General features: G+C 42.3%; 1 protein-coding gene across 3 annotated transcripts; it reads left to right on the plus strand.

The window, feature by feature from the left end:
• The first annotated feature begins 240 nt into the window (after positions 1–240).
• rgs4 (regulator of G protein signaling 4) lies at positions 241–27,672 on the plus strand. Of its 3 annotated transcripts, none has more exons than XM_040129728.1 (6): positions 241–360; positions 20,948–21,345; positions 21,682–21,789; positions 23,165–23,229; positions 24,684–24,847; positions 25,672–27,672. In XM_040129728.1, exons 2-6 carry the CDS (start codon positions 21,302–21,304, stop codon positions 25,909–25,911), a joined length of 621 nt encoding a protein of 206 aa, XP_039985662.1. In that variant the 5' UTR covers positions 241–360; positions 20,948–21,301; the 3' UTR covers positions 25,912–27,672. The 3 variants fall into 3 exon arrangements, with proteins under 3 accessions (XP_039985662.1, XP_039985663.1, XP_039985665.1); XM_040129729.1 differs by lacking the exon at positions 241–360 and adding an exon at positions 17,934–18,017; XM_040129731.1 differs by lacking the exon at positions 241–360 and having other exon boundaries at positions 20,577–21,033; positions 21,121–21,345.

The raw sequence follows: 27,672 nt of genomic DNA on the forward strand, positions 1-27,672 counted from the left end.
ACACACACACACACACACACACACACACACACACACAAACATTCCCCTATCATGTCACCACAGGTAAATATAACCATTGACCCCCACACCCATCACAAAACACACGGCCCTATCAGGGAATGCTGCATCTGTAGATCTATCTGCCAGCCAATCAGCTACTGTACAGGCTTGCACAATGGACCTTATCAGTTGGTAGATAATCAGCCCTGCAGTCCTACTCTCCAGTCTGAGATCAATAGATATAGGGTTGGAAGTCACTTGATCCACTCTTGTCACTGACACTTCAGTTTTATCCAGGACTACGCTTAATTCTTGTTCTTGTTCCTGAGACCAGCTTTGCCAAGTTGCACTAATGCAGAAGTAAGTCATAATCTAAAAAAGTTAAAGAATGATGTAAAATAATCAAATCAATGATCAATAATCAAATCAACTATCTGGTCTGAGTCCATTCATACATCTCACTCTACAACCAGCTAGCAGCTGACCAAAGCCGTATCACGTCGCCACTGTCAGCGTTTGATGAAGTGCCACCTCCAGGGTAAACAGGCCATGATTATATCACATCACAGCAGAGGGGAATGTAGCGGTAGTGACTTCAGACTCTCCATTGACTGGTGCACTTCTGTGAATTTAAAGGGGAATTTTTAAGAAATCTCCACGGCCTTCGGAAAATCACTGCAAATTCTGAGGAGGTGAACGTGAGCGTTGTTGTGTAACGTGGCTGCGCGCACAGACTCTGTAGCTACACAGGAGACGCTTAACCCACAGCTACCAATCCCCCTTGACTCTAACGGACATGAACCGATGCAACACGCAGAGCAGGCTTAGAGGAAGTTGGCCCCCCAGTGTTTTCAAATACTTTATGAAGGTAGCATACATAGTGGACATTTCAACACATTACTCTAGTAGAGCAACACGCTAACCCATCAGTTTGAGTGACTTATTCGCTGCATGTCCAGTGACACCGTTCTTTGGTCGTGCAGGTACCCGTAGCAGTGCAGTGTACAGAACAGCAAAAAGTAAGCGTGCAGAGGTCCGAGTGGTCTCATTTCACCCTAGACTTTTTAACTATTTGACCACAATCTTTACTTAACCGTAACCAGCTACTTTTAGCTTTAGCGGCCGTGTGCAGATGTTGCAAGAATAATTATTTGAAACACCGTTTCACTGAACGTTAACCAAGGTGTGCAGAGTATCAAACAATCTGTTGTGCGAGTGATTCGTTTAAAGGGTCATTCTCACTCCATAAAATTCTTTGGACTGTGCGTTGGAGGCCGTGGGTATAAAATGCCCGCCGGATATAAGCAGCGGGCATGAACTGAGGCATACAACGCCTAGGCATATTTCTGAATTTTTACCCAAGTTAACTTCTGAAAGTCTTCGGTCGTCACCAATCAACATCTGTGCTTAAGGGAAAGAGAGGCTACTATTTTTGCAATAGTTGCTGGCAATCCAATAGTGAAACATGTCGACCTTTGTCATAACAAAATAAACAATCCATGCAATCACCAGGCTAAAATCAATATTTCTTGTGCAGTTGCTGTGTTGCAACTTCTATCTGGTACACTTACATAAGAACTGTTGGGACATGACTTCTCATACATACAGTACCAATCTGAATTAAGCGCTTAAGATTGGTTGGCAAAGCACAGATGGGGATCGCGATGGAGGTTATATTGTATGTGTGTCTCTGAGAATGAATGTATGGTGTGAACATTTTGTTACTCCACCATGAACTGGATTAGAACTAGAGAATATCACAAAAATTTAGAATTTGGTGCATTAGATAATTAGTTAAATACGTTTGAAAAACTTGAGAGTCAGGGTCAAGGAACTAGAACAAGCAAAACGCTTGTTCCTGAAATTCATTCCAGACCATAAGTTAACATGTCAACAGGCACACAACACTGCTGTTTTGTTTGAGAGAAAAACCAACAGTGACGCAGTTCTAATTCAAGCTGCAGGCTTAACACAACTGATAAAATTTAAGCTTATGCAAGGAAATGCCGTGTGCCAAAAAAAAGGCTCCTTTGAAAATGTTCCAATTAAAAATAGAAATTAAAAGTAGACTTGAAATTTGTAATTATTTCTGGTTTCAACTGCAAATGTGTTGTGTGTGCGGTGAGGGTTAGGCGATATTGGAAACTGTCCAGAGAATTGAAAATTGAAGTTGAGAATTGAAATCATTGGAGTTGAAGGTTGACATAGAGCATCTGGCCATTCAAAGTCTGGATCTCCACATATTTCCTTCACAAAAGGGTTTTGCACTCTCTCTACACATTGAATTCATAGTGGAAAAACACATATCTGTCACCTCTATTGCATTGGTGACTGTTGCTGCATCATACGTTTTTTTTTTTTTTTTTCTTAATTTATTTTTGGGATTTGCGAATGGTCAGGGGGTGAAATGAGTGAAATTGACCGCAGTAATGACTTCTAGTGGCCGTAGTAATTATTACGTATGTCTGTGTGCTGTTGACAAGGCATTGTAGCTGCTCCTGATAATGCAAACACAGAGCACATAGTCACAACTAGTTTGAGCACAGACTTTGTGCAGGGTTATGTACAGGATTGGGGTTCATTTTTTTAGCCACACTAGTGACTGTTGGTTGATCTGTTGGCTTAATAGTTTGGTCCAGATTGAAATGTCTCAACCTATGATGAAAAGCAACACGGTAAATTTACTTGCAGACTGTACTTGGGAACAATTTTGAGGTACTTCTACTGTCTCGGTTAAATATAGGTTTCAATAGGGCAAAGAGCACTTTGGTAAAAAGGACAGAAGTGGCTCATGTCCTACCAAAATTATCTTTTTCAGATAAAGAGAGAAGAGAGAGTAAAGTTTGCTTTGAGAAAACATACTGCTTGGCCTGTGACTGCAGGTCGTACATAGAGTAAAGAGAGGAATAGCAGTATATCTATATAAATATCTATATATATCTATATCTATATCTATCTATCTATCTGTATATATACACATATATATATATATCTATATAAATATCTTTCTATATATATATATCTATATAAATATCTATATCTATATCTATATCTATCTCTCTCTCTCTCTCTATATATATATATATATATATATATATATATATATATATATATATATATATATATATATATAATCATGAAAATCTATGACAAGTACATAATCATAAGGTCGAAACTTAGTCAAGCAGTCCTTTCAGTTCCCAGAAACAATGGTTCAGTTCTCAGGGATTCAGTGTACCTGGTCTTATATCAGACACAAGGGGGTGCTACAGTATAATGCAACGTCAGACCGAAAAGGGGCTCTCGGTTTAGCTCACACACAGAGGTACTGAGTATGTTGTTTACCAGCCTGAGGTAATGCTGCAGGGGACGTTGAGGAGGCCCCGTCGGTTCAAAATGAACAAATTCAGAATAAGATGAGAATAACATGTAAATATAGACAGATAATACGACAGCAATGTAAACTGAAGATTCATATCAGAGGGCAGCAACCAGTGCAGGAGAAAGAGAACGAGTTAAGACGAGCGAAGCTGAGGAACAACTGTGGCTGTCGTGACACAGTCTATCTCATCTCACTTTCGGGTCTCGCTGCTCACGGGGGAAAATGTAAAAACCACTTTGGAGAGGCAGACCCGGATAGTTCCCGGTCTCACTTCTTATGGATTAGGACATAATGCATTTGGAATTTCAGAGACTGCCACCCTGTAAGGCCAGTTTCATACTTTCAGAGGGTCAGAGTGACGTAAGTCTCATCGTCAGAGGGTGTGCGCGAGGCTCCGTGCGGACGCCCGTGTTTCCTCCGATTTGTCGTGACCGCTATGCTACAGGGGCACCAGCTGCACAAGGTCCGCACCAAGCGGAGTCCAGGTGGACTAGAAAGTGGTATAATAAGTACAACTTCGCGTCCATGGTGTCTGCAGCTGTACGCGCGCGCGTCCGTAGGGGAGTAGAGTCGAGGCTCAAAGAACGACCCCATGGGTCGTCTGAGCAAGCAGCTCATTACGAACCACGGTTACCTTTGTTGTTAGGCGGCTTCTAGTGGCCGCAGCAATGGTGAGAGGAGCAAAGGAGGAAGTCCGGTGACGTCGTATATAGCGTGACAAAGTCTGCATTAGGAGGTGGTTGGGGTGGATGGATGGGTCAACAAAAGACTGGACTTTCCCACAGGAGTCAAGTCATATTTTGGGGCTAACTTGGAGCTGCCTGTATATTCCTACCATCAATAGGTTGGTTACCGTAGTAATATATGCAGTTTTGTGTTTTTGTACTGGGCAAAAATAAAGGACCCAAAACTGTTCTTAAAAATCATACTTTACGACTTTTCAAACACGCCGTGTCTTTTCACATAAATCTCTTCTTGTTTACAGATGAGCTTTAGTCTAACAAGTGCAAACTGTCTCCCTATTACAAATTCTTCAGCCACGTAGCAATGACTTATTATGTAATGTACGTCACACGGCTGTGAAGTGGTGTAAAGAGGTCTATCGTTCATCTCTTCCCTGAGCAAATAATTATTTGTACTTTAATAAATCACAGCGAGCGGGCATCATAACCTCTATCTAATTTCTTGGGGAAACATCGTAGTATTATTAAAGCACAGAGGCAATAATATACCTAAGATACTACTTTACTGACATTAGCTTAACACAACTCTCTATGGAAGCGATAATGCATGATGGGGCAATAATGAACGAGGTGGAGGTAAAGACCAAGCGTGTCCGTTATTTTTCTGCTTCACGCCACTGCAAAGTACGTGGTAACATTTACCTCCTGCCTTCAACTAAATAATCTTCTGAGGTTAAACCGAATTTGTTCGTCGTCAGTTTAACCCACGGTTGGGTGGGTAACGTACCATTCAATATACCTCGTGCGCTGAGTATGTCCCATGCTTATCATCCTTTTCATGCGTATAATGTTAGATAAGAAAGTATGTGGGTAATAAGGGGTTTAGGTGGGTCTATCTTTGATGAACTGAGCTGCACATGTGATTACAGTTGCTGATGACAGTTTCCCATTGCCGCTCTGCGCTGACCCTCTGGGATCAAGGGTTCACTGAGCCGGTGGGCGAGTCCTCCCTCGAGGAGCTAGAGCACATGTCGCTGAGTGCTCTATACCATATGGCAAAACCATCCCCAACACACACACACACACACACACACACACACACACACACACACACACACACACACACACACACACACACACACACACACACACACACACACACACACACACACACACACACACACACACACACACACGCACGCATACACACATACACGCACACACGCACACAAATCTCTAATTGGTGTTACACAAGATGTTGTTTTTTGATTGTTTCGGTGAAAAATGAGTAATGTGATGTACATTACACCTGCTATTAGCGACTGGAGTGTGGCGTTCAGCGTGTTTAAACCACATACAAACGCTCAGCAGTCGAACAGGTGTGTACTGACGCTTGGGAATTTCCATGTTTGAAGAAAATATTGAGTTATCTTCACTCCAGTACTTTTACGTAGTCGCTCTCCCGTCTCTCTCTTTTTCTCTCGACCCAACCCTGCCGAGGCGGACGGCCTCCCCCCCAGAACCGGGCTCTGTTCGAGGTTTTATACCTGTTAAAAGTGAGTTTTTCCTCGCCGCCGTCGCCAAGTGCTCGCTGATGGGGGAAGGCTGGGTCTCTGTAAATGATGTAATAAAGAGAACGGTCTAGACCTGCTCTAAATGAAAAGTGACCTGAGGTAACTTGTATAGTGATTTGGCACTATATAAATAAAACTGACCGGATTTGACTTGACTTTAGCAGCTACACCCTTTAAAGCTAATTCGACACAGAATCACATGGCGGAAACCTACTGCTGTACGGCTTTATGTAAGTTTGAAGTTTACAGTGGCGGTCTGATTTAAATGAACCTTGTAAGCAGAGATTTTTGTTAATTTTACTGTTTATAAATTCCTACTGACCCTGAATTATTACGTAACAAAACATAGATCTTCCTTCTGCAGCACAGAGTGAGGATCCTAAACCCCCCCAAAAAATGCAGCTGAATTGTGTGGGAAAAAACTTGTTTAAGTTTGTTTTTCAAGCATGTTGAAGCTTTTTTTACATCTTAAAATGCAATCCCAAATGAATTCTACCCTGGTGTCTGAAATGCTCTTGTCCTTGCCCTTAAGTGTGAGGTTGGCCAACAGTTTGTGGCCTGAAATAGCATTTTCCATGACAAAGAAAGAAAGACGACATCTCTGCCTGCGGCCTGACTGCAGCCCAAATTACACACCTTGTGACCAGCTATGGAGGAGTTGGTGTAACCATTTAATTGGCAGCGAATGGACAGACAACAAACACACACACACACCCACCCACGTGCGCGCGTGCGCACACACAATAACGCACTCTCTGACACACGAACATAACCACAATGGAAATTTGCGCATGAGAAATCAAATTTCACAGCTTTTTGAATCCCCACATGAAGACTGACAGGTGATGTTTACTGGACAGAAACATGAATACATTGTGCAGAAAAGGGCCAATTCAAAATGTTTCAGTTGTGTCTAAGTGGGTGAACCCATTAACAATCGTTATGTGAGTGAGGATGATTAACGGGATAACACTTTATTATTAACACATTGATAACGGATGATTTTAAACCATCAATATTTATTGGATTGTATACTTGAATTGTGAGTAAGCGGAACCCAACTAGAAGTTAAAGATGCTAGCACATGTAGAGATACCGTATACACAGACACATACACTCACTTACTTACTCAGCACCTGTACACCTGCTTATTCATGCAAATATCCAATCACGTGGCAGCAGTGCAATGCATACGCCATGCAGATACAGGTCAGGAGCTTCAGTTACTGTTCACATCAAACACCAGAATGGGGGAAAAAAATGTGGTCTCTGTGACTTTGACCGGGGCACGATTGTTGGAGCCAAACAGCAGAGAAAGCTTTTTTTTAGAGAAAACGTCTCACAAACTTGGCTGGCTGGCTGGCTACAACAAACAGCACGTCGTCAGGTTTCCTCCTGTAAGTCAAGAACATCAATCTGAGGACAGTGTCAATAACTGGACAGATGAAGACTGGAAAAACGTAGCCTGGTCCGATGAATCTGGATCTGAGGCACTCAGATGGTAGGGTCAGAAGTTGGTATCGGCAGCATGAATCCAGGGGACCAACCTGCCGTGTGTCAACAGTCCAGTCCGGTGGTGGTGCTGTAATGGTGTGGGGAAGGTTTTCATGCCACAGTTTGGTCCCCTTAATACCAGTCAATCGAGATGTGAATGCCACAGCTTATCTGAGTATTGTTGCTGACCACGTGCTTCCCTTTAGGGCCACAATTTACCACCAGATCTCAAATCAACAGAACACCTTTAGGATGTGGTAGAACGGGTGATTCGCAGCATAAATGTGTAACTGACTCATCTGCGGAAACTATGAAGAAGAATCCATTATTGTCCCAGTATGTTTTGTTTTTGACCTCTGCTGTTAACCCATCTGTAAGTAGTGAATACACACAAGCACGGAGCAGCGAGCAGCTACTTTGCAGCATTTCCCCCCAGTGTTAATTTACTCCCTCATCCATCTTTCTCCCTGCTGGTCCGGGGATTTGAACTGCTGACCTTTCAGTCCCAAGGCCACTTCTCTAAACTTTAGGCCACGGCTGCCCCACTGTGAGCAAACAGGTCAACGTGGACCAGAATGTTTCCGACATCCTGTTGAATCCATGCCATGAAGAACTGAGGCTGTTTGAGAGCAAAAGGGAGCCCCCACCCGGTATTATTATGGTGTTCCTGATAAAGTGCTCGGTGAGTGTAACGTATATTTCCTGAGTTTGTAGCTTGGAGCGGCTGCAACTGCATTTCATTGTGCAATCCTGTATTGCACAATGAAAATAAAGCTGAATGTTGAACCCTTGCAGTTTGACTCTAAAAGCCCGGCTACACCAACATTTTAAACAAAAAGATTTGACGGGAAATTGATTACATGCAGTGGAATCGCAGCAAGTGTCCTCACAATCTGTTCAAATCTTTGACATCGAGTTCAGCGCTGGTGACCCCAATCACTGCTTATGGATTGTGTTGCACCATCCATTTTTATATAACCCTCCTCTGAGCGTAAACTGCAATTTTGTAATCAATGGCAAAGCAACAGGTAGTCACCGTCATGTCTCGGTCATGTCTCCTTGTACCAGTTAAAATCCAAACAGCTGGGTTTTGGATGGGCTGTAGGAGAGAGGTTGTTTTTTACCGATGCCGGAGAGCAGTAAGTTACACTAATCTAATCGATTGGTAATTAAAGTGTGGATAACAGCTTCCAAATCATCCCACTGAAGTTCCACTTGCAAACTACAGCTTTGTGTTTTAAAGGTTGGTCGATATACAGCCCTTTGCGAGCAATGGCAACTTCTGTTTCCTTGCTTTGTGGTACACAGGGTGTATACATGTCTCACTTGGGTTTAGGCTGGATAACTATCACACCCACATACACAATGCATCATTAGCCGTTTACTTTCTTTCAGGAACCCTGGGGATATTTGCCACTGATACGGTATATTGCACTCAAAAGCAGAAATACAAGGTCTGACAGGTTGTCTACTGATGTTAAAAACAAGTTGGATGCGTAGTAAACCACATTATCACAATAAGCAGTGGATCCTTTTTTCTCTCTGTCACACGAGACCCTGACGTTTGTTATTACACAGAGCATCCTCCAGTACAACAGCTGTGCAGCGGTGGCCTGTGGCTATGACACGGGCGTCTGCTGGTCACATTGCGACGCCCGAAAACACTTACAGGCCGTCCGCAGACTCAGAGTCCTAGAGTGTGTCTCTAGAGGGACCCATGGTCAATCTGTGTCTGACTGTAATAGTCATTGTTTATATGACACAACCACAGATGTAATGAAATCTATAGAAAGATGGTATGTGTGTCTATGTCTGTGCATACTACATTATACGGCAGTGACTGCTTTATGAACCATTGAATTGTAATCATCAGGTCAAGCACAATGACGAACAATAATCACCTGCAGAGCTCGATTTTTGCAATGTAATAAATGTAGCAATCACTAGATCATTATGGCAGGTTTCAAATCACCAAAACAAATTATTTATGTAGGAGTATTTGTAAAGTTGTTCTGAGAGCACTTTTCGGGTTTTTAACTGACTTCCTCAACTGGTAATTTAAACATTTCTGTAACAGATGGAGAGAGTTGTGGTGAATGGACTATTCAGGGGCAACACATGTGAGAGGCCTCAAGTCCGCCGGAACCAATTCTGTGCTGAAGTCGGGCTTTGCTAAACACAAACAACAGATGTTAGGTGTCAAGCGCAGGCCAACAAGGCGCCATGATTAAAAGAAGAATGATCTTATCTAAAGGTAGGGGAGGTTTTGGAATTTATAGTTTGTTTCTTTTATTTGCAAGCCAGGTTAAGTGGGCATGGGAAACATCACAGGGTAGACAAGGGTTCAGTGTTTTTTCAATGCTGCTTTTTTTCTTTTTTAACGAGAGGGTGGCAGCAATGCGTCTTGTGAGATTTTTGAAAATCCGACAAAAGCGAGTCCGGTACATGTCATTTTAAATTTGAGAGGGCTGTAAAAGAGCTGTGAAGTGAAAGTAGCTTAGCCTTACTGGGGTTGACGATGAAATTTTAATTCAAGCATCAAGCCAAAAATGGAAAAGCATGTCCTTGTATACATGTATCTATCAGCATTACAGTGTTTGTCATAGGGTCAGTGTGGCCCCAATTAAGCCAGGTATTCATGAACTCTAGACGAGGAACCAAACACTCTGCAGAGCACTTAATCTCCCTCCAAAGCCATATAAACACACAAAAATGCTCTTACACACTACATGCAGGCAACTCACTCAGCGTCAAGCACATAAACACAACGCTGATTCAAGCATGCACAAACACACACAACCCAGTAACGCATCCATCATTGCGCTGTCACCGCGTTTGATCAAAGCTGTGAACGTGGCCACCCAACAACAGCGGTTCTGATAGGTATCTGAACTTGCATGCTGTTCCACACGTAGCCTCATCACAGCTCATTATGGACCGTCAGGAATGACTTACCGACGAGCACTATAAACAATCACCCCAGTAGCCTTCTCTCCTCTTCTGCAGCAATACCATGTGTTCTGTGCTAGGGGTCATTTAGCTGAAGCTGGAAAAGTCTGTGTCTTTGTTTGGGTTCGATATGCTAAAATTGCTATGGCTCGAGGCGTATAATGAAAGCTGTCTTTACGGTAATCCCTGAGCAACCCTTAATCATTGGAGCCGGCCGGTGTTTAAACTGTCATGCAAGACAAAACTCCTCAAAGTTACCGTATGTGATGTTTTAATAAAACAACTGCTCTCGTCCTGTCTATGTCCTCATGTGGAGAGGTTGGGGTGCGGGAGCCCGAGTGGTGTGAGACGCGGGAGCCTCGGTCGACCTGAAACTGCAGCAGTCTACATTTGCTGCTGCCAAACAAGAAAGGATGGATCAGACAAAGAAACTGTAGTTAGCATGTGGTGCTAGACAGTCTAAAGGAACAGCGTCACCTAAAGACACTCAAAATCCATCAGTCAAAAATCCCCTGATGTTAAAGTGCTGGACTACCGCACAGAGAAAAAGCGATGACAACACGTAACAACACCACAACTAGCAGCCGGTGACCAGCCAAGTTTAAGACATTAAACAACTTTATTGAATTATCAAAAAATAAAAGTTCCTATATCCCTAAATCCTAAATAAATGAATAACATCAAGAGCTCTCATATTAGAAATTTATATTCACAGTATTAGCCAGTCCAATGGACGGACGACAAGCTAATAAGCAGATGGCAGACAAAGTTAAAATTTGTTTTTAGTTACACTAGTGGTGTAACTTTAGGGATGAAAATCAGTCCACTACTTTTTCTTCAGTAATTACTACAATATTTTTGTAAAAATATTCAAGGTCCTGTTAAATTTCTCCTGACTTTTGGTCCTTTGCCACCAAGTCATCTGAACATCTGCTAGACGGATAAGCAAAATCCATTCGTGGTTCTCAAACAATGTAGCCAAATAACCTTGGTGATCCCCTAACTTTTCCCTCCAGTGCCACTGTGAGGTTGACAATTCTGGTTTTAAGTGAAATGTTGAGACCACTGTTGGATAGATCGCTGTAGAATTCGGTACAGACATTGATATTCCCCACAGGATGAACTGTAATAGCTTGCTTACATTTAGCTCAAGAGCCCCGCACCAGGTTGTTTACCTGCGGGTCTCCACCGAATTATTCATTCACGAGTTTGGGCACGTGTAAACGTGAGCTAAATGCAGGCGTAATAAACGTGAGAATGAAAGAATAAAACAGAAAACCCAAATGAGTGTAAACAGAACCAACGTAATTTTTATCAAGAATCATTGGCCGCTATATGACAACCTCTCACCCTTCAATTCATCATCATTACCGAACTGAGAATGCAGCTGACTGATAGCAGAAGCCAGTCACTTTGGATATGAGGACAGATGATTACTGCAAACTTGGTAATCTCTGGGTCACTTTGCATTAGATCAGCGGGTGCCTTGCACATCTGAACGGGACAGTATATCACGCAAAACGGCAGGTAACCTCGGACCAGCCATCATGCAAACCCTGCTTAAAAACAATCTGGATGAATTTTAAAGTGCGTGACTGCGAAGCCTCCATGTTTAATCAGCATTACAGGTACGGATTATGTTGCAGGACTTATAGTATATTAACAGGTTGGGTCGAAACCAGATTTGATTTATCATTCTGTAATTATGGGTAACAGGTTGGTTTCCGGTTTTTCGAGCCGTGTGCGGGTTGGACCCCATGACCCAATGACCCAAACTGGACCCTTGCAGGACTAGGACTCGGGCTCAAAGTGCAGCCTCACAGAGCCGCTGGTGTGGCTTATTTTTGTTGTTATTTATTACACATGTGCAGTATGATGTAATTCAACCCCTGCAATGAATTCTACCTTTGTGAATCTTATAATATTCTTTAAAGTATTCTCTAAAATTTGGTTCATCTCATGTATATAATTAGTGGATTGGATTGCTCAGTTGTACCTAATGAAGGAATTAGTCAGTGTTGTTGGTGTAGTGGGCGTGAGAGTTTTAGGTACTTGTTTCACACCAAGTCAGGAAGCAGAGGTCCTCTGTGCCTGTGGCCCCTCCCTCTGGCCATTGCAACCCTCTTCCTTGCTCACACTTTTTAATCTCATGAACACACTATCTGTTCCTCATCCAAGAGAGGGTAAAGGTGTTCGAATGGAGAGATGTATTGACCATGTTGTCATGATAGAGCTGTCACCCCGAGGCAGAGAGGGGATGATGAAATGCACCCTGCTCCGCTGCACCTACCTGGTGAGTCATAAGTGGGATGACACCTAGGGTAAATGGATCTATCCATCTTATCACTGATTTCGGTTCAGGTTAAGGACACTGTTCATATGGTTACGTCCTACTATTATGTTTGAACATAAACAGGATATTTTGAAAGTTGAGGTAAATGCAGAATCCAAATGTGAACCGGGATACGCTTCCCGCCATTGCTTTCGGTTTTCTCAATAGCTTATTGAAAAAGGAGCACAGTAAAAAAGACAGGTCCAAAGGTAATAATGGTATCAGACTGGAACTGCTTGCTCCCCTCCACATCCATGATCTCCACAGAGTGTCTCTCCAGATGACAGATGAAGCTCTTAACCACATGAGAGATGCAATTATCCTTTGCTAACTGTCCTCTTCCAAACTGATGGGAATGAAATAGATGGCTTCTGGAGGGCTCTGCTGTCCTTCCTCTGAGGAGTTGTGAGATCTGCGAGGTTAGGGCTTATTCCCTGTCATCTGATGTGAAGTTTACGAAGGTCCATATCCACTGCTCCGACGCTGCCCTGGCTCCTCTTGACCTTTGGAGCCATGAATAGAATTGTAAATGTGATATGTCATGCATATTAGGAAGCAGCGAATGGCCATACTTGCAAATATTTTTTTAAAGGGGTTAACTTGAGATCACAAATTAATTATTTCCTTATCTCGAGATAAGAAAAGATCATTGTCTTGTGATAAAGGGCTATTGTTATCTCGAGATAACGAAATTGTAGCATTTCTGGTGAGGACAGAGACCCAAACTAATGGGAGACCAGGTAACGTTCAAAACGGAAATGTCTTTACTGAAGTGGCAAAGGGTCTTACACGGGAATTCAGTCCGATAATGACAAACAATTGCAGGCAGCGAGTAGGCAAAAATCCAAAAACCAAGAAACAAGACAAAGTCATAAACAATAAGGCAAACACATGAGGAGAACACTGGAAAGCAATGCACACACTAGGAGTAACAAAGACAATCTGGAAAAGGGACAAGGCAGACAAGAGGAGTATATAAAAGGGCTGAACTGACAGTAACAGGAGGGGCAGATAAGTTGACATCAAACAGGTGTGGATGATCATCGGGCAGGAAACACACGAGGACAGCAACTGAAACGCCAAGAACGTTAAGTATTTCAAAATAAAGCAGGAAAGGAGACACGAACATTTAACGCGATATAACAGAAGTAATTTGTAAATTCGTAAATTGCTTGTTTGTCTATTTTGGATGCATTTTCAAATTTGATTTTAAAAAAGAGAGGGAGAGAGACAGAAAGAGAGAGACACAGAGAGAGAGACAGAGAGAGAGAGAGAGGTCAATCGGGCAGTGATGCCTGCTGGGCTGTGATAGCACTGAAACAGAGCGGAGGCGATCAACAGAAAGATAGACAGGACGTGTCACTTAGTGCAGTTCAGTTTCTTAGCCTGTTCGCTTTTCATGTTTGTACCACAGACAGAAGAGCAGCGACAGGGAAGCGAGGAGACAGTCAACGGCAGAGAGCCGGAGAGAGAGCAGCAAGCTGTAAACAGCTTTTTCAAGGGGGCCTCGCCCTGCTGGTTTTCCATTTCTGATTATTGTGGATGCTCTGATTATTACATGTAAATAAACAATGCTTTGATTGTGATGGCAGTTTGGCTTACTTTTGTCCAGTTTTAACAGCTAGCACCTGGGCGTTGTCCAATGTGCTCCAGTCACTGTGGATTTTCTGATGGGTTCCGTGCCTACTCAGACTGGCCATTGGGCATACTGGGACTAATCCCCGTGGGCCACCGCGTCGGCGGGCCGGTGGACCCTCAAAAGATCCATAAAGCTTGCCTGGCCCATCGGGACAGCGCCCGCTCTGTGTTCCGGGACATCCTGATTTACAAATGAAGTACCGAATTAACCCGTTATTACGAGAAAACCAGCTTTGTTATCTTGATATCTCGATAAGGAAATAATTAACTAGTGATTAAGGGCATCAAACTAAACTACGGCCGTTGTTCCATACCGCAGCCATTAAACACACTGTTTTTTAAGCTCTGATGATTGCCTTCCTACCAACCTGTTGCCTAAAATAAACTTGTCACGCTGCCGGTCTCATTCAGCTGACTTGTTTTGGTCAAAACAGTGCTCGTAGGAACACGTCAGCTGTGACTTGCTTTGGAAACAACCTGATGAAAACCTCCAGGACAAAACGGATGACAAAGGTTTCTATTCTGAATCTATATGAACACAATCAATACTGGAGGCTATTTTCCCCTCGAATGACCTATAGGAGGGTATAAGGGTATTCTCTCAGGTAACTTACGGTCAGCACAGTTACAATAAAACTGGATTTTTTACGAGTGGTGGTTTGGAAAAATAGAAATGTATGTAAAACACAGAAAGGGAAAAATTAGTTAGTATATTAGTATTTTAGTTTGGGTGGTTAACACTGTTGCCTCACAGTTACCTTCATGAGGGTCAAGCATAATAACAAGTGACCTACATTTGCCTGTAAAGTGACCTCCTCTGGTGCAAGTGACTGCACGATTTGGCAGACTGCCTTCCCGTCCCCTGCCCTCAGTCTGTATTGGTTTCTTTTAACAATTTAAGCCACACTTATAAATTTTTTTTTTTTTTTTTTTTTTTTTTTTAATAGGTCCTTTTGGGAGCAACTGAGCTATTTTGTCTTTTGGGTTTGAGGACTTGTTGGGTCAGTGCGGGTTCTTTCGACCCGTGTGTGAACTTGCTGGACAAATATTTCTCCTTAGAGTAACTTTCCCATCATCAGTTGCATCAGTTAAATTCATTTAAAATAAAAAACAAAACAAAAAAACCCCACATATTTGTTTGAAATAATGCATTAACAAATATGTGGATCAGTCAGTTCATTGGTTTGTCAAACACCCGATGAACAACATGTCTTAAAAACTGATGGATGTTCTAGCTTTCATCTCGCACCGATGTCAGGTCAACAATTCTGCTTGACCTTCATGTCAAGATATCAAGTTTTGCACACAGGACAATCTCATAATCTGAGACTGGTAAGGAATTCGCTCAGTGCATTCATGCCCTCCCAGAGCACGAGCCCTCCAGATCTGATCTGACCCATTTCTTTCTGCGACATTACTACAGTTTTAGAACCGTCCCTGGTGAAACTCTCAGAAGAGCTGGTATGTTACTGGTACGTTATTCCATCCCATAATTTGCTGTTTGGGCAATTAAAGAACACGGTAGCCTTTATGGACTGGGAGCTTTCGTAGATACATTTCTTTTGCTCCCGAATCAAACATTTACAATAATATTAAATTGTTCAGAGATCATTACATTGGGGATTGTGTACCATAACCATTCAAAATGAAAAATAGAATGTTACTATATGTAAAATATGCTCTTGTACAAGCCGTATCCTTTTATGTTATAATGTACGTTTCATTTTTGTCTTTCAACTCTGCAATTTAGACTAGAATCTTGGTTCTGCCCAGTTTTTTCGTTTTTTTTGTGTGCATTTCTTGCTGTCTGTCAACAGGTGTTACCCAACTCCAGCATGTCTGTGTGTACCTTCTCCAGAGTACGATGAGATGCTGTTTGGGCTGAAAAAGCCTGTTGAGAGATCGGGCTGGCTTCTCAGGTGCGGTCTCGTGTGTGTGTGTGTGTGTGTGTGTGGGTGTGTACGTGGGTGTGTGTGTGCGCGTGTGTGTGTTTGTGTGTGTGTGTGTGTGTGTGACAGGAACACACAGAGCCATCATCATCTTGCTGCTGTGTAAGCCTGGCCTCTGGTGCTCTAATCACATCCTGCTGTCTGGATGAGTGCCGGTTAGAAACAGGAGATTGAAAGGCAAAATTCATAATCAAACCCTCGTTGACAGAAACCAAATAAGAGCTATTTTGTCCGGCCAACAACCATTGTTCTGAAAACCAAACTGTGAAGAGAAAACAAAATATTGTTTTTTATCCCATGAAATAAAAAAAAGACCTGCTGATCCTGGCAATCTCAAGTTTGTAAAGCTCAGCTTATGCGCGGTCACTCAGCACCATTGTCAGTTTCCGCTCTGCAGAAGATGACGTGTTGCACCTCACGTGGAGGAAAGATGATGGAGAAATAATTGATCGGACCGATCCCGCTGTCAACGCCTTCCACCCTGTTGGTCATTTGGCAAGGCTGCCGTCTATTCATTTGTTGATGAAGCATAGAGACAAATAAATCAAATGTAAGGATTTGATAGGTATAAGTGATTCACAGTGAATGAAATGTTCTTTTGAAGACTTGGAAAATGGCAACCTGTCTTTTTCTGTATAAATATTAAGTTCAGACTATTAAGAGACGCCGGAAAAGCGTCTCTTTGTACAAAGGAATCTGGTGCGCTCTACACAGTGTTGATGTTCCATAAAGGTGTCTTAAAAACTTTGGGATGAAAGAAAAAATTACATCAATTCAGACAATTAACGGATTCTAAAACATGTTATGTTTTTGGAAAAGTTATGCAGCTTTACGTATGTTTTTAGCATGTAATATCATTGAGCTTTCAAATAATAGTTTGACAAAACAATCCCAACTCGTGCTTCCCTTTTCCGGAGCTTTCAACCGTCGCACATGATCTTCATCAGCAGATATTGAATTGGGATTGTACTATCTACTGTCTTCCAGAGTCACGAATGAACTGTGATGCTTAGCGTTTAAGTCAAAACACACGAGAAGCCCTTAAAAGTGCTACGGATGACATGTAAGCTAACTCTGTTTACTGAGTTTACTGAGACCATTCACTTTACCTAGTGAATGGTCCTTGGCTTGGATTTGTTTTGTCTGTTTTTGAAGACTACTCAGTATGGTGGCATTGTAGACGGGGTTGATGTTCTCCTCATTTACTGTCTGAACCATCTGAACAATTTTAGTTTCCACAGATGCGTATAGAAGAAGAATCCAATTGAAGTTATGGCTTTGAACATTTGCAGATAAATTGTATGAACATTTTGTGGAACATGCACAAATGTCATCCAAAGAAAAACAATGTTTTGCTGAAAATGTATTTTTGTTCATACATAGCATTTTCCTATGGCTGTAACTAATAGGGGATGCGGGTGGTCCTATTTTTTAGACCCAAAGCTGTTATTTTCTCCAGATGTAGTGAGCTGTGTAAAAATACTTGTCAGAAGATGATGGGGAGCCAGCACATGAATCATTTAGAGGACCAGTCTCTAAATGTACAAACAACCATTATGATCTCCTCTATGATTGTAGTCAAATCTTTTAAAAATGGACTACACTGACTACTGTATTGTTTGAATGAATTCTTCCTTTAAAGGGGCCCTTTGGAAGTCCTCCACGCTTCAGCTGCTCTTGGATCACTTAGAGAAAAGAATCCGAGCTGCTTTTTTGGCATCGAACAAAGGGAAAAGGGTTCAGGGCCACGGATTTAGATATGAGGTCATGTGTAAAAGAGGCGCCAGGAGACGGAGGGAAGGAAAGAGGGAGGCGAAGCTCCGTTTCATGCATGCATTTATCAGAAAGTTATCTTCTAGACATTTAGACGTAAATCCGCTTGCCTATAGCTTAATCTCATTTATTTATTACCTGGGGGTGAGGCTGCTGATGAGAAGACTGAGCTGATCAAAGCAGTCTGCAAGGCTCCTTGTCTCTGAGAGGCTTCGCAGTCCCTCAGCACTTAATCAAGAACAAGTATGTGCACTTAAGCTGTAGTCTAACTTTTAATATTTAATTCTTACAGAAAGCAAAAGCAAACAAAAATCACGGTGGAGCCTCTCTGGCATCTGCTTCTCTGCAGGTTATTTAAAATCCCGACAGTGTTCGACTGTGGAAACTGGGGAGTGGAAGCGTCTCAGTCAAGTATGCAACTATACAGTTTATCATGGACGGTGGCAGGAATGTGATTTGTGGTGATACCGTTTTATGGCAATTTTGTCGTGCGAGAGCTTCAGCAACAACCTGTACGAAGATTGTGTTTCAGTCGCAACAGGTCCTCATACAGAATAAGGCCCGAACGATCAAACAGAAAAGTCGCTTGCTGTCCCACTCAGTTACAAAAACTGACTCATGTCCACCATTACAGTTCGGGAAGTGGTTAACAGACACCCGGTGTTGATTGTTGGTAGGAGACAGGATGCTAACAGAACCAACCTCCCTAACCCTGTCCTTTACAGGATGTCTACGCACCGTGTCTCTGCCACATTTTGAGGTCATTTAACTTTACATACATGGCTGCAGCCTTTCATGCACGTTTTTATGTCTGTCAAGTCCGTCTGCATTGATTTTAACTTGGGCCGTAAGCGCTGCCCAAAGGCCTCCAGTGACCCCATAAACATTTTCAAAAAATATAAAGATTAGCATTGTTATTATACTCTCGAAACGTACTTTCAGAAATATTTGTGTTGGGCCAAATACGCCTAGAAAAACTAATGCAGTCTAATCCAACAGTGCTGAAATAAACCTCCTTGAGGGTTATTCTTCAGAGGTGTTGATTCGACTGTATCCTCATTTTGGAGGATGCAGTCTCTGGCTCTGTTGAACTGTACGGCGTCATACAGAAAGGCGTTTCTATTATTTTGTCAGTCCCATTTATATCAGACAGGGAAGGCTAAACAACGATACATCTCTTGAATCAGTTTTAGATGGGTAGACCTAATAGGTTGGCAAATGAATGTATTGAAAGTTTTTAATTGTGTGTGAAAGTTTATTCTCGAGCTAGGAAACAAGATTCCCCCCAACCCGTCTCCTAGAAATTACATTTATATACAACTAAAATGCAACAGCAAATATGTTTTGAAGGATACGTAATTGTGACTGGATCACGTGTCCTATTAACGTAAGGAGGAAATGTTGTTAAGTTCAGTAAAATGTTCACACACGGCGTATATGTTCAAAATATTCAGTCTTGCGCTACAATATCGACTTGTAGCCACGACAGCGACTTCAGACGCAAAAAGTTTGTTTACATCTAACTAAAAAAAACGCCATCTTTCCCTAACCTCAACCAAGCGCTTTTATTTCCTAAACCTAACCACAGACAGGATTGCGCATGTGAACTCTCTGGTGTGACAGTGCTTTTTTGTTTTGTTTTACCGCATTCATCCACCCAAAACCACCTCCTGGTGCTCTAGAAGAAGCTGGTAAGTGAACCTTGAGTTCTTGTTTTTTCGTCGTTGGCTTTTTTTTTTTTCTAACCGTTTGAAAACCAGGGTGCAAGTCTACAAAGCTTGAAATGAGCTGGCTAATGAAAATTTTTACAGCTCACACTCAGGCCAAGGGGTTTTATCACCTGGCTGATATGCAGTGCCTCGGGACTGATTTTAGACCGTTGTGTTTAACAACCCGTTTCAGTTCATGAACGTCTGGTTCCTAAACACAGATCTCTCTTTGTCAGTGCCCTCGATCATCAAACTGGCTCCTTTGTTTTGGGCGACGGATGCTAAAACAAAAAAACAATGACCATAACAACCTCACTCAGGACTCCTTTAAAGACCGTTTTAGCAAACACCAGACCAGGCCTCCCTATGTTGTTAGGCTGGTTTTGGATTCCTGTTGACGGGGGAACAGGTCTTGATCAGATTGTGGTGTTTAGAGATACACAGTCGGAGGACATCCTAACAGAGGACTCATCTAAAGTCCAGCTGTCTGGAAAACTGGACATTTTGGATTTTCTCCAACTGCTGCTCAGCAGCAGGTAAAAACAGTCAGTTCTTTTTAAGTTACCACATTCTACTCGTCTTATTGCCGTCTTCATCCTTGCCTGACCAAGTTTAAATACCGTTATCAGACCTGGTTGGAGCTGGAATGGTAATTTCCACGTAAATTGACATACATTATTCACACATAATGGTGTTGGTCCCTTCAAAATTTAAGAGAGAGGATATTTTGCGTGATCAACTGCAGAATATGCAGAGATAAGAAATGCCACAATGCGCTGCTGTAGCAACATATGAGCTGTGCCCCCTTTCCGTGCTGCAAACTAATTCTTTGCAGGTTTTGAGTATATTCTCCACTGTAACGCAATACCATGCAAAAAACTAAATGGACGAGCCACTCACAGCTGCAAAAGGTTAAAACAAATTGTGGATTATGGTGAGACAGTTCCCACAGATTGATGTATTGTTTTGGAAAAAAAGAACATTTAACTTTCCTTTTTGTGAGGTTTGACGGCCAGTGTTTCTATTATTTTATCCACCCCGTTTATATCAATGAGGGCAGGCTGAATAAGAGAAACACCCCTCTGTACAATACAGAGCAGTTCAACAGCGCCACAGCCCACATCCTCCAACACGATCACACAGTTGCATCGGCACCTCTCTGAAGCAGTTTGAACAAAAACTGAACATGATGACCTGCATGAAGGGGGATTTGTGGCGGGGCCACATTAGTTTTAGCTGGACGTTGCCTAATAAAGTGGCAAGTTAATAGAGGGGGTTTCGACTTTGAACTCTCGCTGCTGTAGGTTGAGGGAAAGTGGGTCCACCAATAAAAACAAATGACACCGCGTTCTTACAAATACCTCCTTGAATGCACTGAACTGAAAGGCTGGATACTGACGGCAGTCTCTATGCCTGGATTTCATTTTTGCTCCGTTCGATAAAGCTGTCTGTTATTTTCCACAGAGCGATGACTTCAGTAGTTCCTCAAAATGCTTGAGACGCCTTCCACACCTTCTGTTTTGGTTACGTACAATGAGAAGCCCTCTGCTGTAAGTTTCCCCCATTTTTCTCTCCCTCTCTCACTCCCTCGATGCTTCTTTCTTTCTTTCCGCTCACTGTCTGATGCGATTGGTCAGTTTTCTGTCAGTGTGCACGCTGGAGGTATAAAACCCCCTGGCTGGGGGTGGAGACACCCGCAGCCTGCTGTCTAATATTGAAGAACGCTGCTATAAAAACTCTGCTGCTCACAGTGACACTGTCGTCTCCCTGCCGACATTTACAACAACACAACTGACTTGGGATCTCTAGCATTCCACCATGTGTAAAGGACTTGCAACACTCCCTGCAACATGCTTGAAAAGGTAAGACTAATTCAGTTTGAACAACAGGTGGATAAAAGTGTTTCACTGCAAAAATCACGAAAAATGTGGTTTTTGAACAATCTGAGCTTGATCTGTGCACGTGCTGATTCTGAGAAATGCATCTTTTGATTTTAAATAAAACACTTGCTATTGTATCTATTCTATCAATGACTGACTTGAAATCAACAGTTAGATACAGCAAAAAAAAAACTGCTTGTTTACAGAAAGCAGATCTTCAAACCAGCAAGCCTTCTTGCAGACATATTATGAATGCAAACAAACCGATATCTTCCAAAATGCACTTCACTCACTGGCCTCTCGTCTGCTTCTCCACAGTGCCAAAGACATCAAGCACAAAATAAGCTTTTTACTCCAGAAGCCTGAACCCCAAGCAGCGGATCAGAAGCAGATGAAAGTGAAGAATGCTGCCGCTGCTGCAGAGAGGTCAGGGGAGCTAATCTAAGTTAGTTTGTTTGGTGTACAGTTCGAAATGCCTGTGTTTGTTCTTCAGATCCCGCATTGTGCTACTCCTCCAGCAACTCAAAAAGAGAATTCAGACACATTCGCACAGATTACGATTAAAACGACTAACTCTCCATTCATGTTTCTTGAGAGAGGCTCTGTGTATGTTGCATTGAAAGGAATTCATGCATTGCATTTCCATCCGGAAGTGCTGCATAGGGAAATACTTAGGGAATATAATGAAGGCGGCTGTGTTAGCAGCCTGTAAGAGGATAACGCTCCTCAAAATGATGAATACTGCTTTAAACACACCGATCAGCCGCAACATTAAAACCAGTTACCGGTTTGGGCCAAAATGCAATGCTTTTTTTCTTGGCCGGAGGTTTGGACACAAGACGTTCAACATGATCACTAAATCACTCACCTTTGGCTCTGATCCTACAGCGACTAGGGGCTTGAATCTTATTGCAGGTGTTGATTTGTGTCGCCGTGGGGAAAATTCAAAATGGCTCTCATGACTGAGATTAGAGTGTGGTACAAATACCGTTTCTGTATGTGCAGTAATTTTTGACTTTGAGCTACGTCGGCCGAGGAACACATTATGCCCTGTTGTGGAATTACTCCGGCCTTAATGATTCCCCCAGGAAGGCTCTGATTGTTATTTATGAGCAGATTAACATTGACAAGACCCTGACCTTTTCTTTTTCAGCAACATGAAACTAATTCAGAGAAGGTTATAGATAATCAGTATTCAGTTTTCCTGCTATAATTGTTCACCAGCAGTATCCCTTATTCCATTCACAACACAAACACATGGTGTCAAGCCTCTGTGACTTGCATTATTCAAGTAATGGATATAGATTACTCTTTTCTAATCAGGTAGGGCTATTCATTATTCTCAATACCGCTGTTGTTTCTGGGGTGATGAAATCTTTAAGGGGCGTTTGTTGTATCATAGGTTTTGCTGTGTAAGTGTCAGATGACCCATGATGGTACGATTAGATTTGCTGCCACTATTGATCGGTGAATTGATGAAGCTGGGATCCGAATGAGATCCCTGCAAAGCCGTCTTATTGTGATGGAAAAACGTCTGGGACGCGCTTCAAGCACAGTTCTTTGTTTTCGTTTGGACGGGACCTGAGGAGGCCTGCAGGTTTATCTACCCATTCAGTGGAGGAAATACTGCTACAGCAGATACCTTATTAAACCGTATTGATATACGCAGGAGAAATGGTTTTATAATAAATTCCCAAGTGGGAATACAACAACACTGAGAATCATAAAAAACGCAGAATGAAACCAGATCAAACCGTCTGTGCAGCCTTATTTAGAAAACCTCTCCTTGTCTCTGTTTTAGGGTGCCCACTGCAACCGAGGTGAAGAAATGGAAGGAGTCTTTCAGCCACATAATGAACAGCGACAGTAAGTGTTACATTATGGTTTCACACCCACAAAAATCTAACCGGAAGGAGGCTGTGTTCAAATCCAAAGCAAACCCAGGGGAACTGGTCTGATACTCATAACACTGACAGGAACTGTCGGGCAGATGCTTGATTCATTAGCTTTCCAAAAGAGTCTCCGTGAGGGTTTCTAAGCCCCTCCCCCCACAAAACCAAATATGATCATTCTCTTGTGACATGATGGTGTTGCAATCATGGGAATATTAGCAGAAAAGGTCCCGACCTTCACATTCCTCGCTAATGGCTGCCGGTAAGGTTTCAAAATTGATGTTCGATCTCTTCCTGTGCCCTTTGTGAGGCATGAAATTAAAAGGAAATAAATGAAGCGCAGCACAGCAGATGCGGTGGTGTTGCACACATCCTCTGACACCTAGGCGCTGCGTTCGTGATGTTAAAGACCAGTCAAGGGGACTTGACCGGGAAACACAAACATGCAAACTCAACCTATATATATATATATATATACACACACACACAACACACAGACGCTCTCCGACGCATTCTCATGCCCTTGTTTTCGGCTACGTGTCTGGAGGCACTAGTCATTGGCCCCTCAGGGCATGCTGACTAGTACTGAGTGTGTGTGTGTGTGTGTGTGTGTGTGTGTGTGTGTGTGTGTGTGTGTGTGTGTGTGTGTGTGTGTGTGTGTGTATAAGCCCTCTGAGAATTACACTGTGTGTGTGTATGGACACAAAAGGGGAGCAATGGCCCTGCGGGAAACCAGTGCAGTTCTGACCTGCTCTGTTCCATGACTTCACACACTGACCTCCAACATGTCTGCCTTCCTGGCAGAAGGAAGACGTCTCTCATTGGTCCGATCTTCGGTTTATCTTAACGTGGCCTCAGCGGTCTCCTCCATCTGGCCTCTTAGTCATGCGGGGTTTTGGACTCGAACAAAGGCTCGGATCTGCGTGTACTGTACTCTCTCAGTAACTACTGCGTTGTTCTGCGTGTAGCTTCAGTTTGTGCTGTAAAGCAATCACACTGAGGCCCCGCCAAATCCGGTCCAGGGACACACAACCTAGTGCGCCGTTTTTTAATGTTGCATCGTCGTTACTATACTAATGACTCACAATGAATGCGTTAGCTATTTATCACTCCACTGTGTCCTGGCTCCTGATGAGAAACTGGGAGCAGATTCAAACCCCATATGCTTATTCAGACTGGGCAGTTACCATCATTTTGGCTAGCTTTGTGCAGGAGTTGGTCCCTGAAATCGGGGCGATGTTACTGATTCTGCTGCAACCAAACGTACCTGATTTAGGTCATTTTGATTTTCTCTTAAAGACACTTCAGTACGGCACGAATCAGCCTAGTCTGCCCAATGTTATCGCAGACCTCAACACCTTCACTCGTGGGTCTGTGAGGCTGGACTTGATATTGAGAAGAAACGTGTTTTTTTCTTTTCCGTGTTAGCGGGTCGCAGAGTCTTCACCAGCTTCCTGAGGTCGGAGTTCAGCGAGGAGAACATGGATTTCTGGGTCGCCTGTGAAGACTACAAGAAGACAACTCCCTCCAAGCTGGTGACCAGAGCCAAGCAGATCTACCAGCAATATGTTGAGGCAGATGCTCCTAATGAGGTGATTAGTTTTATCTGAAACATACAATAATACCGGTGATATGAAATGTCAAACAATCAGTGAGCTGGATCAGCATGAGGAAATTGCGTTCATAAAAATGTAACAGTAAATTAAGAATTTCTTTGAAAAAAAAATGCTACGAGGCAGGAAATGCGGGAGACAAAAGAGCTTAAACGGTTCGCTCGGAGAGAGGCTAAAAACGTGAAGATGAAGGAAAAAAGGAAAAGAAATAATAAATAATGCAGATGCACATTCTACTTTAGTGAAGTGAATACTTGAGCTGATTGTGGGAGCGAAGGCTTTGAATATTGTTGCAGCCCGACTCTGAGAGCGCGGCAAGTAAGGGAAACACAAGCGAGGCATTAACTAAAACAAAGGAATATTAATTAACAGAGATTAATCTTGTTTTTACTAAGATAACAAAAACATTAGCTTTTTATCAGGTAAAACTGGCAGATGGCGCTATTGCCAGACTAACAAAGGAAAGGCTAAATTAACTTGACAGAAAATCCAATTGCAACATAACATAGGAGGGAGCTTCCCGGGTGCCAGGACGGGGCATGTCTTTTACAACCCATTGGGAGGCAGTGGCCAGCTGTCTCCACTTTGCTCACAGCCCTCAGCTCCACCCAGCCAGGAACCTGTAACACAGACACACTACAAAGCAACACCACAACACACACAAGCCCCATTAACTATACTAATACCATTCAGTTGGCGGTCTGATTAAAGGTTTTATGTAGGTTTATGTTCTTGAAATCGCAGCAGATTTTGTCTCCAGTATCTCAACCCTTTATTTCCCCCTCCTTCTTTGTTGTTTCAAGGTAAACTTAGACGCCGTGACCAGAGAAGAAACCAGGCAGAACGTCCAGAACCCCTGCCTGTCTTGTTTCGACGAGGCTCAGAGGATGATCTACATCCTGATGGAGAAAGATTCCTACAGACGCTTTCTCAACTCCAAACTGATCCAGGATCTGTCTCAGACACAGACCACCAATGAGAAGAAGGCGATAAAAAACTGTGACTGTGCAAAGAACAGGCAGGTGTTAGCGGGTGGTGCCTAAACAGGAAGGAAGAAGGGAATACTTAAAGAAGGTGCCAAAGACTGAAAATGTATGAGAGGGCAGACACTGGTAAAAAAATCCGTTTGTTTCTTGCGTGTCCAGTGTTTAGTTTAGAAAAAGCAGTGGTTTAGAAGGTGACAAAAAGGTTCATGTGAGATGTGGTCAAGACTTCATTGCTTTTATTATTTCTTGTTTTCTTTTTTCTGGAAGTCCTCGGTAGACATTTAAGGGTTTGAAGTGGCAACTGCATGTCCACTGTATTTGGACTTCAACATTGCCCATTTCTGCTTAAGCTGTCTTTTTTTTTTTTTTTGTCCAAATCACAGTGTTTGATAGTGACTGATTAAATATTCAATATTTCAGCGTACAGTATAAACACAGCAGCTCTCCAAGTCATGGCCAGGTTTAAAGACATTTACAACAGGAAACCATCTAAAGCTACCTCCATCCAACAGACACACCTTCAAACAACCCTGCTGCCACTGGAGCATGTTGTCAGTGGAGAAGCATCTCTATATGAATAACAACTACGTAAAGCTGTTACAATAAATCTCTAAAGTAATATATCAAGTTCTTTTTAAGAAGGACCCAACCTAACTGTTAGTGATGAGAACACAGTCGTTAAAATCATATGCTGAGTAATATTCGGTGGCAAGCAGTAGAGATGACTTACCTATCAGTATTAAAATGCTGTATTTATCTAATTCAAGGATTTATACTTTTACAAGTAGATTTTTATACATTTAAAACATTTTGAAAGAATTAAACCAGAACAGCTGATGTAGTTTTTCATTTTTTTGTAACTTCATTAAATGAGCCGTCGTGTATTCATCCACTGTGCAGTTAGTTTTGGCTGTCAACAGTCTTTCGTTACAGTTATTTTTCATCATTTTGTCTTGGGCACATACTGTAAAATTTACTGTTACTTACCCGTTAGCTTTACATTTGCTACCAGTTCTTTTTAATCCCCTACTTATCACACGTTAATACAACAGAAGATGGCTGGCACTGATGTCTATGTTCTCATTACTTCAAGTGAGTAAAATGTTGATGTAAAACCTGCTGTATATCTCAAACATTAGTCATTGTAACAACTGGCTGTGCTGTGTAAAAATCTCGACATGATCGCCGCACTGTGCAAATGTTGGCTTTGTCTACTCCCAGTGGGACTTTTAAGCATGCTTTAACATTGTTGTATTGATTTTCTGTTACATGTGGATAGGTTTTTGTCAAATTGTGACTCATTTGATCAATTTTTGAGGAATTCCCCTGTAAGTCGAACTGTTACGTTCAGATATTTAGTAGGCCTCCTGTAATTTGTGCAGGGTGTTTAATAGTGCGTTCATTTTAATTTAATATATTTTGTCGGCCTTGCATACTAAAATGTTTGATCAGAATGTACACTGTGGCGCATAGTAAAATAGATATCGTATGTAGATATTTATTAAATGATGACATTATCCTATTAATATCATATCTGTGAGTATTCACAAATAAAATGATGTGTTGGATAATCGAAACTTTGCGTGCGGTTAGTGTTGTTTCAGTTTGAGACTTTTCAAGAGTTTGACTAAGAGTCTACAGCCCCGCTGGCAGCTTTATGAGGCTGTCCCATAAAATAAATGACCCCACAGGTTGTCTGTGCCCACTGTTACGTTTTATTGTTGGGAAACGTCTAGTGGCCATAGTAATTATGACGAGAGCAAAGGAGGAAGTCACAAGAAGTTTTTATATAGTGACAAAGTCCATGTAAGGAGGATG

This window comes from Xiphias gladius, chromosome 6 (assembly GCF_016859285.1).
Source record: "Xiphias gladius isolate SHS-SW01 ecotype Sanya breed wild chromosome 6, ASM1685928v1, whole genome shotgun sequence".
NCBI classification, from domain to species: Eukaryota; Metazoa; Chordata; class Actinopteri; order Istiophoriformes; family Xiphiidae; genus Xiphias; species Xiphias gladius.

Coding starts and splice junctions, on each gene's coding strand:
- rgs4 (XM_040129728.1), top strand. CDS start 21,302: ATGTGTAAAGGACTTGCAACACTCCCTGCAACATGCTTGAAAAG. Junction 21,346..21,681: donor CCTGCAACATGCTTGAAAAG/GTAAGACTAATT, acceptor GCTTCTCCACAG/TGCCAAAGACATCAAGCACA. Junction 24,848..25,671: donor AGGCAGATGCTCCTAATGAG/GTGATTAGTTTT, acceptor TGTTGTTTCAAG/GTAAACTTAGACGCCGTGAC.